The sequence below is a fragment of the Equus asinus genome, chromosome 29 (genome assembly GCF_041296235.1).
Source record: "Equus asinus isolate D_3611 breed Donkey chromosome 29, EquAss-T2T_v2, whole genome shotgun sequence".
In the NCBI taxonomy this organism is placed as follows: Eukaryota; Metazoa; Chordata; class Mammalia; order Perissodactyla; family Equidae; genus Equus; species Equus asinus.
Window position 1 is genome coordinate 20,169,889 of NC_091818.1, and position 19,185 is coordinate 20,189,073.

At 38.2% G+C, this 19,185-nt stretch overlaps 1 protein-coding gene across 1 annotated transcript in view; it reads right to left on the reverse strand.

Moving 5' to 3' along the window:
• MTPAP (mitochondrial poly(A) polymerase) overlaps positions 1-19,185 on the reverse strand; it is a 31,264-nt gene that overhangs the window by 4,110 nt on the left and 7,969 nt on the right. The window contains exons 5-6 of the mRNA XM_014851801.3: positions 11,966-12,177; positions 9,584-9,810 (exon numbers count right to left, since the gene is read on the reverse strand). Of these exons, the coding sequence (XP_014707287.1) occupies positions 9,584-9,810; positions 11,966-12,177 (439 nt within the window). The remainder of the gene's footprint in view (positions 1-9,583; positions 9,811-11,965; positions 12,178-19,185) is intronic.

Genomic DNA, 19,185 nt, shown 5'->3' on the forward strand with positions numbered 1-19,185 from the left:
TTACTGACATAATTTCTCAAAAATTATTCTAGATTCTAACATATTAGTTTTAACAGCAAATTTTATGTGCTCTACTATACAACTTATAGTACCCTGAAGAATTTATATACAGTTCCACTTAGATCTATTTTTTATGGGGCCTTGGCATATGTTTCACTGTGTCAAATTGTCAACAGTTTACACTTTTTGTGACACAGCGCCAGTTACATTATACTGATGCTCTTTTAGCTGTCATGTCTTTTTTTTCAGGAACGAATTTTCAATAGAAAAATGAGATCCACATTAAAATAAAATATTTCTAGGAACGTACAGTGATAAAAAACAGACTGTCTCTACAACTGTCGCTCTTCACTAGAACAGTTTTTAACAGACAGTACAGAAACTTACAGGGAAAAAATCATCCTCTGATTTAAGATTGGGCCATCTTTGTTCCTCCAAAATCTCTAAGGCATTCAAACCTAACGAACAGCCCAGCTGTCAAGCCTTTCCCCTCCTTTTCTCTCTCTCTTCTTTTTCTTTAACACTATCACCCAGACAACATCTATACCATAATAGCACTATACATTTACTACACAATAGCCACTATAAAATGTATATGGAACAAAAGACCGCAAATAGCCAAAGCAATCCTGAGAAAAGAGAACAAAGCTGGAGGCATCACAATCCCTGACTTCAAGATATACTACAAAACTACAGTAATCAAAACATCATGGACCTGGCAGAAAAAGAGATACACAGATCAATGGAATGGAACTGAAAGCCCAGAAATAAAACCACACATCTATGGACAGCTAATCTTTGACAAAGGAGCCAAGAATATACAATAGAGAAACGAAAGTCTCTCCAATAAATGGTGTTGGGAAAACTGGGCAGCCACACGCAAAAGAATCAAAGTAGACCATTATCTTACACCATACACAAAAATTAACTCAGAATGGATTGAAGACTTGAATGTAAGACCTGAAACCATAAAACTCCTTGAAGAAAATATAGGCAGTATACTCTTTGACATCAGTCTTAGCAGTATCTTTTTGAATAACATGTCTACTCAGGCAAGGGAAGCAAAAGAAAAAATAAATCAGACTATATGAGACTAAAAAGCTTCTACAAGGCAATGGAAACCATCAACAAAAAGAAAACACAACCCACCAACCGGGAAAAAATAGTCGCAAATCATATAATCCAACAAGGGGTTAATTTCCAAAATATATAAAGAACTCACACAACTTAACAACAACAAACAACAAAGAACCCAATCAAAAAATGGGCAGAGAATATGAACATTTTTCGAAAGATATACAGATGGCCAACAAGCACATGAAAAGATGTTCAACATCACTAATTATTAGGGAAATGCAAATCAAAACTACAATGAGATATCACCTTACACCTGTCAGAATGGCTATAATTAAAAAGACAAGACATAACAAATGTTGGAGAGGTTGTGGAGAAAAGAGAACCCTCAAACACTGCTGGTGGGAATGCAAATTGGTGCAGCCACTATGGAAAACAGTATGGAGATTTCTCAAAAAGTTAAAAATAGAAATACCACAAGATCCAGCTATCCCACTACTTGGTATTTATCCGAAGAACATAAAGTCAACAATTCAGAGACTTATGCATCCCCTACGTTCATCACAGCATTATTCACAATAGCCAAGAGATGAAAGCAACCCAAGTGCCCATCAACCAATAAATGGATAAAGAAGATGTGGTATACATATACAATGGAATACTACTCAGCCATAAAAAAAGACAAAATCATGTCATTTTTGACAACATGGACAGACCTCGAGGGTATTGTGTTAAGCAAAATAAGCATGACAGAGAAAGACAAACACCGCATGATTTCACTCATGTGTGGAAGATAAACACATGGACAAAGAGAACAGATTACTGGTTACCAGAAGCGAAGTGGGTGGGGAGAGGGCAAAAAAGGTAAAGGGGCACATATACATGGTGACAGATAAAAACTAGACTATTGGAGGTGAACACGATGCAGTCTGTACAGAAGCTGATATATAATAATGCACACCTGAAATTTACACATTATAAGCCACTATGACCTCAATAAAATAATTTTTAAAATACGTATGTAACAGCCACTAGCCACATGTGGCCAAAAATTAAAAATTCGGTTTCTCAGTCACACTAAACATATCTCAAGTGCCTAACAGCCACAGGTAACTAGTGTCTATTGTAATATACAACACGGATACAGAACATTTCCGTCATCATAGAAAGTTCTGCTGGATAGTGTTGGCTTAGAAAACTGATTCTCAACCTGTTGAGACATATATCGACACCCTACCACTCTTTTCTTCTTCCTTTGGCACTTTCTTCTTAAAAGTACTGTATGAAACACTAGCAAAATTACTAAGTAAATACAAATTCTCTCAGTTGTGAAGAAAAGAGCAATGTATGCATCTTAATAACTTGTAATAGAAACCTGATGACATTTTTCTTCACCTTAAACGAAGTTAAAAACTACATGAAAAATTAAGGTTATGTATTTACTAAATTTGTTTTTCTTGCCTCCTTTGGAAACGTTTAGATTCTCATGGGTTATTTTTCAGCATGATACACACGACAAAAAAATTCACTGAGTAATGAACGTCCTCACAGACATATGCAGATTGATAAACTTACCCACATTTTTCAGGGAACTAATATTGTACTACAATAACTCATAATTTGTTACAAAGATCACACTGGCAACAGTTGGCATATAGATTACTAGGGGCTGCAGTATAGATAATCAGATCTATAGGTTGTGTAATTATGTAGGTTCTTCCTTCTGGTCAAAAGAGCCAAAATCAACACTGTGCCACCCACATGCATTTCTAATAAACAATATGAAGTTGACAGGGATATGAATGAGAGACATCATAACAGGTGTCAAGTTCATATGAAGGCTTATTTTTTTTTCCTTTGGCAACTAATCCTTTATAACACGTCCTACATTTATAAGAAGAGTTTACTAGAACTAAACTTGAATAGCTAAAAGCTCTATAACCAACTACATTCAGCTTCTATTATAATTATTAAAAGGTCCACTCTTCCCAGTATGCCATGGCTCAGTAATAATTAAATGGGAGAAGCCAACAGGTGATTGTGCTCTAATGAGTGCAGGCTAACTCTTTAACACAGGGGTGGCGGGTGCTATACGCCAGGCAAACTGCCATTCTACTTCCTTCTAATCTACCCAGCCAGTGATTTTTGAAAACGCACATCCAGGGGCCAGCCCTGTGGCTGAGTGGTTAAGATGGCACACTCTGCAGCCCAGGGTTTTGCCAGTTCAGATCCTGGACCTAGCACGGCTCATGAGGCCACGCTGAGGCAGCGTTCCAGATAACAGAGCTAGAAGGACCTACAACTAAAATATACAACTATGTACTACGGGGCTTTGGGGAGAATCAAAAAAAAAGAAAATGCACATCCGAGCAACTGCCTCTCACATATTTGGATCTGACTGACCCTGTGAAGAGTCTAAGTGTCATGGTTACACCCACCCTTCAAAGTAGCGTTATTTATTACCTTGTAGCTTACTTGACTTCAGAATGGAACTCATACTTAGATACCATTCTTCACAAGTGTACATCTAGAATGTAGGCTCTCTACTATTAATCACGCATGCTAATCAACAGACAAGGTGAAGTCCTCCCTGCTCCTCCCACCATGCCACCTGCTGCACTAACACTAAGCCTCTTTGAGGCTGCCTAAATACTCACCCTCCCAAAACACCACTGAAAAACAGTAAAATAATAGAAAATCTTAAAGATGGAGAATAGAAGACATAAGAGCAACCAACAATTTTTCAGGTTGAAGAACAGATGAACAAGTAGCAATGACTTAGGAGATCTGAAAAACGCTGAATTCTAAACCAGCAGTAAGGAAAGCCAAGAAGAAACCAGATGTACAAGGCAGAGATCCTAACGGCTCAGCAACTGGAGGCCCCACGTCTGACTGGAGAGACCAAGGCTGGAAGCCTGACGGCTAAAGAAGCAGACTCCCTAGGTCTCTTCCTCTCTGACAGAAACTTGAGGTTTATTTTGAAGAAGGTGAAAGAAAGGCTGTCTAGACCGAGATGCAAGACATAGCTGAGGGTGGGAAGACAGTTCCACAAGTATGTGCCGAAGGTTCTCTGCATGCTAGTAACCAGGCCTTTTCCTCCAGGAAAAAAAAAATTAAGAGAGTCATTTCTGGGGAATCTGAATAGCCAAGAGAAACGACCCAGAGATAGTGACATCTAAAGTTCCCCGCAACAAAGCAGTCCAGCCAGGTTACCCTACAATGAACATCAGAGTCAGCAAGCCCCAGCTAAACTCAGAGATTCCAATGAGCTTTTTAGTTTCTAACTCAAACATGAACAGAAATTCAAAGATCAGACACCTCCGGAAGGCTCTAACAGGAGACTAAAAGAAACAAATGAACAACTGTTTGGAAAGAACAGAGGCTAGGTGAAGAAAAATTAACTAATGGAATATCTGATGCTTCTATTTTGAGAAAAGATTTATTTAGAAAACCGGTAGCAAGTTCGAGAGTCAATTAACATGAAGCACATAAACAACTAAGCAAACAAGAAAATAAATAGTATTAAGAACTACTAAACTCCAAAAAACAAAAAAGTTATGCAGAAAAGGAAGTTAATTTTAGTTTACTCTATGGATCAGATACGAATAGCATTTATGTAGTAGAACAGTATGAAGCGTGGAGAGCTATACATAGAATATGAGGGAAGGAAAGGATGTGGGCTTGGTGGGGGCTACAGAAGGCAAAGGGTTAACTCCTCCCCTTCCCTCATGGGAAGACATAGATGGTGCCCAACGCTGAAGGTCAAGAAACAGCAATTCAAGCATTTTCTTTTGGAAAGATAGTTTAAAATATCAAACAGATCAATCAGCTAAAAGAGTTAAAAGCAGTTGCCTACAGGGAGAGGCACAGGCTCAGAGGGCAAGTTACTGTTACAAAGTTTGTAGAATATTCTATTCAAACTATGTGCATCTGTAACTTTGACAGAACTGAACTGTGAAAACCAGAGTTCTTTTCATCAGACACCACTAAGAGTGAAAAGGGAAGCACAGTGTGCATATATCTCATATATAGATATACATACACATAAATATGTGACATGGGACTCTTACGCAGAATATATAAAGAATTGCTACAAATGAATAAGAAAATGGATAATCTAATAGAAAAACAGGCAAAAGACTTACAGAAACTTCACAAGAAATACCCAAATGGCTAATAAATATTTGAAAAGGTGCTCAACTTCCTTAGTCATTGGAGAAAAGAAAAAATACACCATGTTGCCTGCACACATGTATTCAGAATAGTTACCATAAACAAGATGACACCCGGTGCTAGCAAAGACGGACAGCAAGGAGAACTCGGATACAGGCCTGTGGGAGCCTACCCTCTGGACAACTGTTTGGCAGTGTCTATTAAAGCTGGATATACCCAATCCTAAGACTCAGAAATTCCATTCCCTTACAGAAATGAGTACTTGTGTTCACCAAAAGAAATGTGTTAGAATGGCCACACTAGCACTACTTGTAATAATCCCAAACTACAAATTACTTAAATGACCATTAAAAACAGAATTTAAAATTTTGGGGGGCATATTCACATAATAGAATACTACATAGCAACGGAAATGAATGGTCCACAAATACACTATCAACATGAATGAATCTCCTAAACATAATGTGCAGAGGGAAAAAGCCAGATGCAAAAGAGTGCCTACCATACGATGCCTCTAACATGAGAGACAAACACGTAAAATGAATCTGTGCTGTCAGAAGAGGCTGGGGGTGGGGACGGTATGCAGTACCGGAAGGGAGAAGAGCTGGTACTTCCAGGTGCCTTACTCAATCTGGGTGGTGCTTACGTGGATGTGTTCAGTTTTTGAAAATCAATATATATACATGTACTTCTACGTGTATTATATTCTGGCTAAAAAAAGAAGTATAAGCTCTGAAAAATGCTTGGATTTGAATTCGGGCTTTGGCATGTTCTAACTGTGACCTTAGGAAACGTGGATAATCTCTCAAAGCCTCAGTTTCCTCACCTATAAAGTGAAAACATTAACACCGCCTCCTCAGGTCTGCTGGGAGGGCTGCATAAGATGATGCATGCAATTGTTTAGCCAAGAGCCTGGCACGGAGTTAGCACCCAATAAACTGGTACTGGGTCACACAGAACTACCCATTAAAGCTCTCCTCAATGCTGGAGTCTGTGCACCAAATCTGCTACAGATGCTACCCAGTCATTTCTTCCTCAAACCTTTACTTCGTCAGAGGAAGAACAGGGATCCTAAACGAAAAAGCTCCAATCAAACTGTTTATAAGAGGAGAACACTATGTAAAAGCACCAGGCACCGAAGTAAATATAACAAAGTAGCAAAGGCAAAAGAGGATGGAAAACACGAGAAAATGAGAGACACACAGGGGATAGCAGTGGAGATTCTAAGAAAACAAAGAAACAGAAATTCAAGAGTAACCAAAATAGGAAAGTTGCCATCATGCTCAGTGCAAAGGGCCTTCAGCTTTAAAATGTTCGTCTAATCATTTGAAGTCTATTTACTGAACCTCTACTATGGACCCAATACCATGTCACGAATGGAAGACGCAGAAACGAATCAGACAGCTGCCCTAGAAAAGCTGGGCCAAGGGAGGCAGACCAAAGCAGCACACAGTGTAACAGGTGTGTCCCAGAGGCCTGAAGCCAGTAGAGCTCTACCTCCTGGGAGGAAGGGGGACAGCCAGGAAAGACCTAACAAGTGAGATCCTGGACTGGGTGTGTCTCCCCTCTTCCCTGGCTTAATCTTGAAGAGGTTCTCCAAGTACAAAGAGGAGGGGGGCAGGAGAAGGCCCTCGTGGAGGCAAAGGCACAGAACCAAGAAAAAGCACAAACCCTGAGCATCAGCAAGGAGCTCAGAGTGCTGAAGCTGCTGATTTGCACAGAGGAATGAATGGAGAAGAGGAAAAGGAAAATTGCAAAGGGCCCTAAATACAACACAGAAGAGTCTGGACTTTTTAACTTATTCTAGGTTCCAAACAGTGGTTGACAAAGTCCCAGAGTGCTGGAGGGTGTTCCAGAAATTCATGCTGCCTTCTATTCATAAACAAACAAGCAAGAAAGCAAACAAACGAAATATTATTTTTAAAAACAAGTTGATAGACTCTATTTGCATATCAAATGAGAGGCACACTGAGAAGAAAGGAAATGATTGTACCCTAGACTCAAGCCACTTAGCTGATGAATCACAGAGCACCCAAGATGGTTTTGACTGCTTCACAGTTTAACACCGTTTTTATTCTCAGCCATATACTGGCAAACACACATCAGTATGGGATGACTGATTAAAATGAGGAAATATAAAAAACACAGATTTTGAAAAATACATAAATGAGTGAGAAAAAAATTTTGATAAATTTTCCTCAAAATAACCTTCACCACCTCCTTAATAGACATCAACTATGAAAAATTCTTGTACACAAAATTCAAGATATCTCTAGAACTTCAAAAACCAAAGACAAAAAAGCAGCAACAATTATATTAAATTTACTTTGCATTTATTGACAATTCAGGCCTACAATGTGCTATGTGCAGAGAAGCAACTGCAAAAACAGCCTGAAAGTTTTTCTTACCATGTTTAAAAACTAACACAAAAACTTCTAAACAACCAACTGGGATTTTTAAGTAGAAAACTAAAGAATTCCAAAACTAGTTTTGTCTGTTTTGATGCCATAAGATGGGAATAAATTTAAATTTGTTTTTAAATAGATTTGGAATAAAAATCTCAACACGTCATTTTCAATTTGTCCACAAATCATATTCTTTTTCTAAAATAATTAGCGGAAATTTAAAAAAAGACACTAGGAAGTTACTGAAGGATTTCAAGATAGAGAATAATACAAATAGATTTGAGTTTCTGAAAATCGGTCAGTCAGTTAAAGATGGATTGGTGCGGAGCAGAGTTCAGGAGAGAAGGCAGCGTACGCTCTCCCAGGCAGGAGTGGCAGCACCTGTGAGGCTGGAAGAGCGCAATCAAGGTGGTAGGAGCAGGCTGCCCCTAACATAAACTTGCCTCATTTCTTCCTCCTTTTTCCAGCTTCTACTTTTTCTTAGCTTCTGAACTCCAAAAGCTCCATGATGTATCCTCAAAATGGTTTCCATGAGAGCAGTATTAAGCATCAGGGCACAGAGCAGGGGTTGAAGGAAGTGCTATTTACAGGTTGCTTATTGGTGAGGATCTACCCACATCCTCTGCTTACGCGGGCCACCCCTCTAGCAGACTCTGAGTTCCCTGCGATCACCCATATCCCTGCTGCACAAAAACAACAACTGACACACAGTGGAGCAACCAAGAAATACTGAGTGAATGGAAGCACCCAACGATGAGAGGAGCACAGGCACGGGTGCTGCCCTTTATTTCATCCTCAAAGGGAGACAGATTCATGACCACCGCTCCACCTCCCTGAACACTTCCTACTTTCCATTAACCTATCCATCTGGGCTTCTTTAAAGCTCAATTCCAAGCTGTACCAACACTTCACAGTGTTCACAGGGAAGAAGAGATTACTTCTAATTTGGCTTATAAGGAAAAGTGGCATAGAAGAGAGAATTAGAGAAGAGAAGGCACGTTCCAGGCAGAGAAACAGACAGTGTGAAGAAAGGAGCCAAGATGAAATGTTATAAGAGTAATCACAGTGTTGGCTGGACTGTGGGAACACACAGAGAGAAACAGTGGGAGAAGACGTTGGAAAAGTGGGTTGTGGCTAGACAGGTGAAGGTCTTAGACACCAAGCTTCGTAAACTGTTTAAGGTTCATCCTGTAGGGAATAAAATCCCTTTTAAGGTTATGCTAAACAGGCAAGATTCAAGGATATCTTTTAAAAGAACTATCCAGAAGCAATATTTAGAATGGGTAGAAAAAAGATAGAGTGTATACACATTTTGAGTGTATCCCTGAATTATCTTCCTTTTATACTTTAGGACTATAATACTTCAGTGTCCCCTCCAGCATCCAACAAAATTTCCATTTACTTATAATATAAATTGAATAGCATACTAATTTTAAAATAATTCACCTAAGATTGCTTATAAACTTTCAAGTAAAAACCACATTTAGGATCACAAAACATCAAGAAACAGTTTTTAGCATCTTATTAGAGAATCTGGAAGTAGATTCAGATTTGGAAAGCCATCTCGGAAGCTGTGATCCAATCAAAAGCTGTGTCTGGGGTATGTTCTTTTTCAAGGTCATTCCAAGCTTGGTCAGCTAAGGGAAACGCTCCAGCCATCTCATGAGAGGTGTAAACAACCTTGCCAACTGACACAAATAAGACAGAACTCTCAAAAAAGTCTAAGGGCCTGTTTTGCAAATCATCTGCTTTCATGTCCCCTAGTGGGTGTTCCAAAAACAAAAAGCACTTAAATTTTAGATTCAAAGGCTTTAAAAATACAGAAGACAAATTATATGACTAACAAACAAATACACACAGCTTTGATAACACATGGTAATTATATTCATTCAAAACATCAGAAAGAGAGAACAGACTGCTCCTAGTCTTACCTGCAAGGTTTTCCAGGTAGTCCAGGGTTGGAAGAATAGGGGGTGATCTCCTCTGGAGAAAAAAGATGACCATCATTGTAAGGGAGAAATTTGTAATCCAAGCACCAGGAATACTACTCGTTAACGAATGGGCTCGAGCCCAACATCGGACACTGAACACCAAGGCTCTCACTCGAGAGTCCAGGGCACCATAGATATAAAGGAGTTCAGAACTTTTCAAGGCAATCCTTCAAAAGAGAAAAAGAAAATTTCAAACCCTCAAATTATGATCCCAGAGTAGAACAAAACACATACCTGGAACATATCTAAATATTTTACTATATCTCTATCTGAAAGTATTCAGAATACAATGATTAATCAAGAGCATTATGTATTTCCAACATAAAATTTAATGTAACTGACTGAATATCATTCATTACAATTAAGAAATTCTTTTAAATGTTGACAATCACAATGTAGTTCTAAAACCTAGCATTTTTAAATCAAAGTTCCTAAACGTGACTTCAATACACCACATAAGTACTCTTTATTACTTAAGTCTAATACTTATAAAAGCCAAATCCATGAAGATAAAGTGTCTGTTAAGAAATAAAACTTCAGAGTCTATTTTCAGTCAGTTTCCTAGTCCTAATGTTACAGTGCAAAGAATTACTAATCAGAAATATTTTAAAATTAAACTCCTACTGATCAAAACATGTCTTGTAATTTCTCAAAGGACTGAAAGAGGGCAAAAAATCATTTAACAGCATCCACTTCAAACTGTCTCTAAAGCACCACCAGGGCATTTACTTCCTGACTTTCCAGAGAGTAGAAAAATGGCAAATTAGAAATTCATGGTGATTAAATATTTTATATATGTAAATGAAGCTAAATTAAGCTGAAAAATAAGTATCAAATAGTGTAAATTGCTTCTTCTATAAAGAAAGAATGCAAGAGTATTAAAACTTGAAGTGTATTAAAACAAATTTTTTAAAATCTGTCCCAAGAAGACAATGAAAATAACAATATTATACACAGATAAATGTCATTTTGTTCTATTTTACATAGTATAAAGAAATGTAATAATGAAAGAAAATGCAGTGTGTATGTGTGTGTGTATATATATATATATGTATTTTATTTTTTTTTTTTTTTTGCTAAGGATGACTTGCCCTAAGCTAGTATCTGTTGCCAATTTCCCTCTTTTTGCTGAGGAAGGTTCGCCCTGAGCTAACACCTATGCCAATCTTCCTCTTTTGATATGTGAGCCACCTCCACAGCATGGCCACTGACAAGTGGAGTAGGTCCGTGCCCGGGAAATGAACCTGGGCTGCCAAAGAGGACTGCAAAGAATTTAACCACTATGCCACCAGGGCTGGCCTGAAAACGCAGTATATATTTTCACTCCATGGCTACTTGAGAGAAATTCAGAAATGCTTATTAGCACTTACTTGTTGGTGAACACTTGAGTTTAATCAAAACTGCTCTAGGTTGGATTTTCTGAATCTATTTTTAATTATGGTTATTTAACAGACAATACAGTAAAATCAAATGCATATAGTGAGAATACTAGAGTTAAGAAATAAAGTCCTTGGGCCAGACCCGGTGGCCTAGTGGTTAAGTTCAGCATGCTCTGCCTCAGCAGCCCAGGTTCAGTTCCCAGGCACAGACCTACACCACACCACTGTCTGTCAGTGGCCATGCTGTGGTGGCGGCTCACATACAAAGAGGAAGATTGGCAGCGGACATGAGCTCAGGGCAAATCTTCCTCAGCAAAAAATAAACAAACTCCTCAACTGAGTTTTCCCTATTTAGAACCAAACAAAAGTAACCAGAGTATGAAAGAACTTGTCTTTCTCATTCCATGTTTTCAAGCAAACAGGTTGCTAGGATAAGAAAATGAAAAAATGCTGAAGAAAAACTATGCAGTCTTCAGCTGCTTAGACCACTGTCTGACCTAAGCAAACACCACATGTGTTTAAGACACAAAGCTGACTCTACGTGGGGGCAAGTCAAACTCCAGTGGCGATGTTACTTCCTAAGAATGCCTAGAAGACTCTATACAGAAAATACAGAAAACTAAATACTATGGGTACTTTCATGTTGTGATCAGGCTACATAAGTAAGAGCAATGAAATACAGTTCTTCTCAGATGATGTTAGTTAGGCATGCTAACATTTTAACACAATATCCTAACATTTTATTTAGGAACACCAAAAGATCAACAGATATGTACAGTGCAAGAAAAAGGATTTCCTACTTTGCAATACAAGTATTCAAATTTTTAAAAAATTATTAGTAAAGCATATCTAAGAGTCTGAAGCCACTAATGTCTGCACAAGAAAAACCATGCTAATACCTTATAATATTCACATTTAAGATGATAAACTTAAGAGATCATACCTATTGTTAGTAGTCAAATCGCACTGAAATCCAGAGGCCTGGTGTGAGAATCTTACAAGCGGACACCGAGCATTTAATATTTTTTGTACACCCACACAACCAGGGCCAAACTGGTCCAGGCATTCTCCTATCACAGAGAGGATCTTCTGAGTTGCAATTCTTTCTGAAGGAACATTTTTCACTTGAAATTCCATCAGAAAATTTCCAGAGGTCTGAATAAGAAAAATATTAGTAAATAGGAGCTTTTTATAAAAAGGAATTTCTTAAACTTTTCCAAAAGGATGCTTTAAGTCATTTCCGGCAAAACACACACACACACAAATTCTTCATGTAATCATAATCAAAAGCAGACTTAAAAAATATTCAATTGACTTTTGTTTCTCCAGAGCATAAAGTGCTAATTTGAAATGCTACTGGCTTTTTCTAATTGACTCACATACCATAGCATGTTATGTATTGTAAAGTACTGTTACACGCAGAACCACTGACTGTAAATTCTGTGAACGTATATTAGCCCTTTCCTAGTTAGCCATTGTTTTTTAACAGATGCTATAAACCCACAGTAGCTACATGCACAAGAACAGCAGATCGAACAGAAGATCAAATAGATCAGATGGAAGAAAACAGACAGTATAAACACGCAACTATATACAGGAATTTAATATTTAATAAGATGAGCTCCGCAAATCATTGGGGGGAAATTACTATTCAACAAATGAGTCAGGCGGCCATTAAAAAATAAACTAGAACCCTATATTAGTCCCAAAACCAAAGTAAATTCAACATGGATCAAAGACTTCAGTGCAAAAAGTTTTATCAGTAAAGTACTAGAAGACAATGGGTGAATGCTTTTATAATCTCAGAATAGTGAAGGATTCTCTAAGCGTGACACAAAATTCCAGAAGACACAAAAGAAGAAATGATTCCATAAAAACTAAAACCATCTTAAAGCAAAGCACATAGTCACTACTAGATAAAAGACAAAGGAAGACAATAAAACATATGTCACATAAAGGGGTAATTCTCCTAATTTATGAAGGGTTTGTACAAACAAAAGGGAGAAAAACCCACCTAATTCTAAAAATGGGCAAAAAAGATTTGAATAAGAAATTAACAGAAGAAATAAAAATATAAGAAACATAGTGGGACTGGCCCCGTGGCCAAGTGGTTAAGTTGGCATGCTCCGCCTCGGAGGCCCAAGGTTTCACCGGTTCAGATCCTGGGTGCAGGCGTGGCACCGCTCATCAGACCACACTGAGGCGGCGTCCCACATGCCACAACTAGGACTCACAACTAAAAATACACAGCTATGTACCGGGGGGCTTTGGGGAGAAGAAGAAGGAAAAAAAAGGTTGGCAACAGTTGTTAGCTCAGGTGCCAATCTCTAAAAAAAAAAAAGGAACATAGTAAAAGATGTTCTTGTTTTCTACAGAAATTAAAGAAGAAACTACAACAGCATTGAGATCTTTCATTTATCAGTCTGGCAAAGACAAAAGGGCTGACAGGACCAGCACCGCTGGGTGCAGGAAAATGCGTATACACCGGCAGAGGGAGGATAAACTGGGACATACTTTTTGGACAACTTCAGTTTCCACTGAAACTTGAGATGCATAATACTTTGACCACCTATTAAAATTCTAGGAAACTGTCCCAAAGGAATACTTACATAAATGAGCTGACGTCCAAAGCTGCTCACTCGCCACGGCACTAGCTGTGTGGCAGACACCTTTTGAGTGCTCTATGTAGCTTAACAAGGCTCCCTACTCTCAACCACGCCTCCTCCAGAACTCATTCCTACTGAAAGGATTCAAGCCCCAACGGTGTTTATCACGGACATACAGGCCCCTCCTCCCCGCTGAGTGGACCAGGCGTGGGCAGCTGACTAAGCACTGTGGGACCGTACCATTCACTCATCCAGACATCTCTACTAGGAATTGGGACTGAGGTTCAGAAGCACCTTGTGGCTGAAAGATACAACTCAGAAGCTTTGGGGCACCACGTTCTATACCAAGAGGATGAAAATGTAAAGAAAATCAGTGGGGAGAGGGGAGTGAAAGAAAGATAAATACAGCTAATATGTGGGGAGAAAGAGAACACTTCATAGGTTCCTCAGAGTTTACACGTCCTAGTTCCAGTCCTTTCCTAAGACTAGCCCGCATTCCTGACCCTGGGTTCTATCATGCTTGCTCTACTTCTTTTTTTTTTGCTTGTTTAAGCTAGTTTGGGTTGGTTTCTGTTATGTACAACTGAAGAATACTTCCTAACATAGTTGAAAATAAAAAAGGAAAAAAAAGATATTACCCTGTCCAATAAATAGAGGGTTGGTTAAGTAAATTATGGTACATTCATTCAATGGAACTCTCTGCAGCCACCGAATAGGATGCGGCAGACTGAATTGCTAAGACACTATTAACTGAAAAAAAAATCAAGTTATAATCTGTGTAGATTAAGTTATAATCTATAAAGATTTTTTTTTGTTTAAAAAAAAGCATTTCTCTATGCAAAGGATAAAATCCAGAATAAAATACATTAAACTATCTACATTAATTATTTCTAGGTGTGATGGACCCATGAGAGATATTATACATTTTTGTAACTACTATTTTACAATTAGAAAAAAACAGATTAAAATAGTATACCAATGAGGCATGCATACAAACAATTCCTGCAAATAAACATGTTATATTTTCTCTAGTGATTTCTGTCATCTAGACAGATTTCTATTTACTAGGAAACTTTTACACTAAAGGGAATAAAAAATGGCTTTCCTTTAAAAACATTAAAATTTCAAAAATCTAGCTTAGCACCTTTATTATAACATCTTTATAACTTTTGTTTCCCTAGCCTATTGTATTTTTAAACACAAGCACGCACCAATGTATGTGGGAAGGAGGAACTCACACAAGGGCAACCAATAAATACAGTATCTAGCCGTTCAACAGAAAAGCAAAGAAGAACAAGCATCTTCTATCGAGAGTAAGCAGGATCAGAAAAGAAAGACTTATCTGGGGTCAAATAACCTCGGGGTGGCAAAAGAAAGGCAACAGGAGTAGTGTCAGAACATACGTGCAGCAGTATGTTGGACTCAGATGCAAAGGAAGGGTCAGAAACACTCAGGAGGAGATAACGAGATTTTTAAAATATTAAATATGATAAGTGAGAGAAGAATAAAGTCATTGAGGTAACAGAAGTGAAAATGACACCAGAGGATAATGGATCCGAGGAATGAAATTAGAGCCAGAAAACTGGAGAACCTGTGAACTAAGAGCAGGAATGTGACACGTTAAAGCTATTCACCAAACATGCTGCATCACTTTTCTCACACTCAGGAGGATGTTGCCTTCCTGCCCTTCTGAGGTTAAGCAGTCACGTGACTTGCTTTAGCCAAGGAAATGTGGGCAGAGGCTTCCCGCCTCGCCTGCAGGCAGAAGCTGAGAGCCAGCGCCCAGCTCCCCACGCTGCCTTTCCACTGCCTCAGTGACGCAGAAGCACGGGTGATGAAACCGCGGTCAGCCTCGGTGTCTGAGAGGTATACTAGAGGGCCCCTGCTGACCCGCTCTGGCCACACGGCCCCAGCAAGAGATGACAGTGATGTTTCTGAAGCCAGAGGTTTGGGAGCTGTTGATCACCAAGGAACACCCTGGTCTAATCCGGCTGATAGAAGAAGTGAGAGACTGAGGAACACACAGGTACTCAGACTAAAGGACTCTGCACAGAAACAAAACACTGCCATTATGGAAGATACAGATAATGAAAAACACATCTATTACGAGCAAAGGTAAGACCCTTTCAAAAATTACTCTCCTCCATCAGACAAATAAAAATTAGAAAAACGCTTCATACACAGCTAAATCAATAAACATTTCTTATTAATTTTTCTATTCTTTATAGCACTATTTAGTTTCAGATAAATTTTTGTAATATTATTACATGTTCTTCCTAATCAGTCTAGTATTATGCCACTATGGAATAAAGACAAAACACAAGTTAAGCACTTTGCCCAGAGCAACAATTTAGATAACAGGAAACAGGACTTAGCCACCAATTTTCACTTGTTACCTAAATCCTCTGGATATAGAACCCTATTAGAAAAAGGAAAAAACTGATGGGACGAGCAAGACAGATTTTAGCTCAGGATTCTGTGCTAAAATTATCTTTGTGACAACACATTTCACACAAACGTTATCTTTCACACATTAAAAATTTTATGGGGGTTGGCCTGGTGGCATAGTGGTTAAGTTTACACATTCCACTTCAGCAGTCTGGGGTTCAGAGGTTTGGATCCTGGGCATGGACCTACACACCGATCATCAAGCCATGCTGTGGCAGTGTCCCACATACAAAATAGAGGATGACTGGCACAGATGTTAGCTCAGGGCCAATCTTCCTCACCAAAAGAAATAAATAAATAAAAATTAAGAAATTGACTATTTCAGTAAGTTAGTTTGATTTATTCATTAGCAAATCATCTACTTAGTGCCTGTGATGCACAGGGTATCCTACATAGGCCTGTAAGACATACAAGAATCTCACACAGTCTTCCTAACAGCCCTCAACTTGGGCTGAGGAGCAAAACAAGCCCATAGGGAATTAGTAAATCAAGGTAGAATGCTGGGAGGCACAGGAAGTACCAGGAAGCAAGATGAAAGAGAGTTCACGATTGCACAAAGTGGTCAATAATGCTGCTTTATGAATGTGACGGATTTAAAAGTGCTTCCATTTCTCACTAAATTTCATTTTTCAGGTTTCTATTAGCAAAGCTAATACTCTGAAATATGTACGTGCAATGTTGCGTAAGTTAAACCTATATACAAAATAACGTCAAATTGTTTAGTGAGACTGGAGCACTGTCTTTTAAATTATCTTTTTCTAAATACCTCTATATTTTAGAAATCTAAGACCCAACTAAAAGTTTTCAACTCCTCCCTCTGCTTCCAACAGAAAAAAATGTTTTCTACTTGTCTAAGAATAAAATTACTCATGATATTGCTGCTGACGGTGGTGGATATTTGAGCACGTCGTGCTAAGCACTGTCCTATGTGTTTCACGTGTCTTAGCTCAATCAATTTTCTCAAGTTCTGCAAGACAGGTGCTATAGCACTCTCTCAATTTTACAGCTCGGAAAATTGAGGCACAGAGAAAGTCAATAACTTACCCAGGATCACACAGCTAGTAAGTACAATTACCATTGTGCAGTTTGGCACCAGAGGCCAGGCCTTAGCCATTACAACACATTACTATGCTCCTTGACTATGCAGTGAAGTCTTTTATTTAATATAAAAGTAGTCTAACACAATTTAAGTATCCCTGCTCAGGATTTAATACAATTTCAAGTACATGTCAGCCTTCACAAGACTAATTAATTTTGACTGGAGAGGAGAAAAAAAAATCAAGTATGTTTCCAGAAGGTGGAGACAGAACCAGGTTTTGAAAGCTGCTTCGGAATGACAGCCGGTAAAAGGAGGGAAAGAGCCCTCCTCACAGAAGGGACAGAGCAATTGTTTGGTCAGTATTCATATTCTACAACTCCCTTCGAATTTGGTAATTAAATAATGTGATGGGAAAACTCGATGTATAAAGATATACAATGAGAAATGATCACTAAAATTACTTAAGAGACAGAGCACTTCAATACTACACTAAAGAGAAGAACCATTCTAAGTTTGTGAGAAGATCTGACCCTTGTTTTAGGGTAACTCAAGCACAGACTGAAGGTTGGAATATCAAGGCACGGCACAAGGGATCAGCAGAAAGCAGGAAGCTGTTATAACAACCTAAGTGAGAGGTTATAAGGGACTGTGTGACTACAGCTTTGAGGAGGTAAATGAAGGCACAGACACAAAACATACTGAGAAACAGCTAAAAAAGATAGCAAATGTCAGGAAAGCTAAAATGTCACTAACGTGAAACATACATAAGAACTTTAACAAAAACAAAAAAAATTTGCAAGAAGATGAAGATAAGTTTTGTAGTCGAAATGTTAAGTTTGAAGTATCAACTGGACATTCACATGCAGTAGTTTGAAATACATTAAAAAAGACAGAGTCAGGCCAGCCCAGTGGCTTAGTGGTTAAGTTCATGCACTCCGCTTCGGTGCCCTGGGTTTGCTGGTTCACATCCTGGGCGTGGACCCACACAATGCTCATCACGCCATGCTGTGGTGGCATCCTACATAGAAGAACTAGAAGGATGTACAACTAGGATACAGAACTATGTACTGGGGCTTTGGGGAGAGGGGGAAAAAAAAAAGGAAAATTTGCAACAGATGTTAGCTCAGGCTCAATCTTCCTTACCAAAAAAGCAAAAAAAAAAAAAAAAAGACAGAGTCATAAAAACCTAACATTTTATAAAAACACAGAAGCCCTTTCAAAGTTGTAACTACATGAAAGCATCCTTATATTGTTCGAGAGGATGGTAGAGATATCAATTTTTACTTGGTTAGACATGCATGTTAATAAGAACATAAATGGAATAATTTTTAAACTATTAAGAGGAAAAAAGGGAGGGAGGAAAGGGCAGGAATAAAGAAACCATTACCCACATAGGAGGAAGGAAAGAAGGGAACAAAAAGCAAAGAAAATAGGAAATAAAAAATAAGACAGGAGAAGTGAATGAAAAAATTATCAGTAATAATAAATAAATACATGCAACTAAAAGACTCACAGACTAGAGTAAAAGCACATAAATCAGTGATCTGCTATTTATAAGAGATATATGCAAAATGTAACAATACACGTAAAGGCTGAAAATACAGATATAGAAGAAATATGACATGCCACAACTAGAAGGACCTGCAACTAAGATACATAACTATGTACCAGGGGGGATTTGGGGAGATAAAGCAGGAAAAAAAAAAAAAGACTGGCAACAGCTGTCAGTTCAGGTGCCAATCTTTAAAAAAAAGAAAAAATTTTTTAAAAATTAAAAAAAAAAAAAGATACGTGAGGCAAATAACAAGTGACCACCTTAACAAACAAAAAAGAATTTAAGGACAAGCATTTACAGAGATGAAGAACATAACTTAATATAAATGAACAACCCAATTAGAAGATATAATAATCATATACCCATATAGCTATAAGTAGCTAACATGGCCTTTGAAAAATGCAAAAATCCAAAGAATTCAAAGGAGAAATTAACAAAACTAAAAATCATGAGATTTTTAAATTTTTCAGTAACTAGCTCACACAGATAAAACACTTAGTTAATATACGGATAAT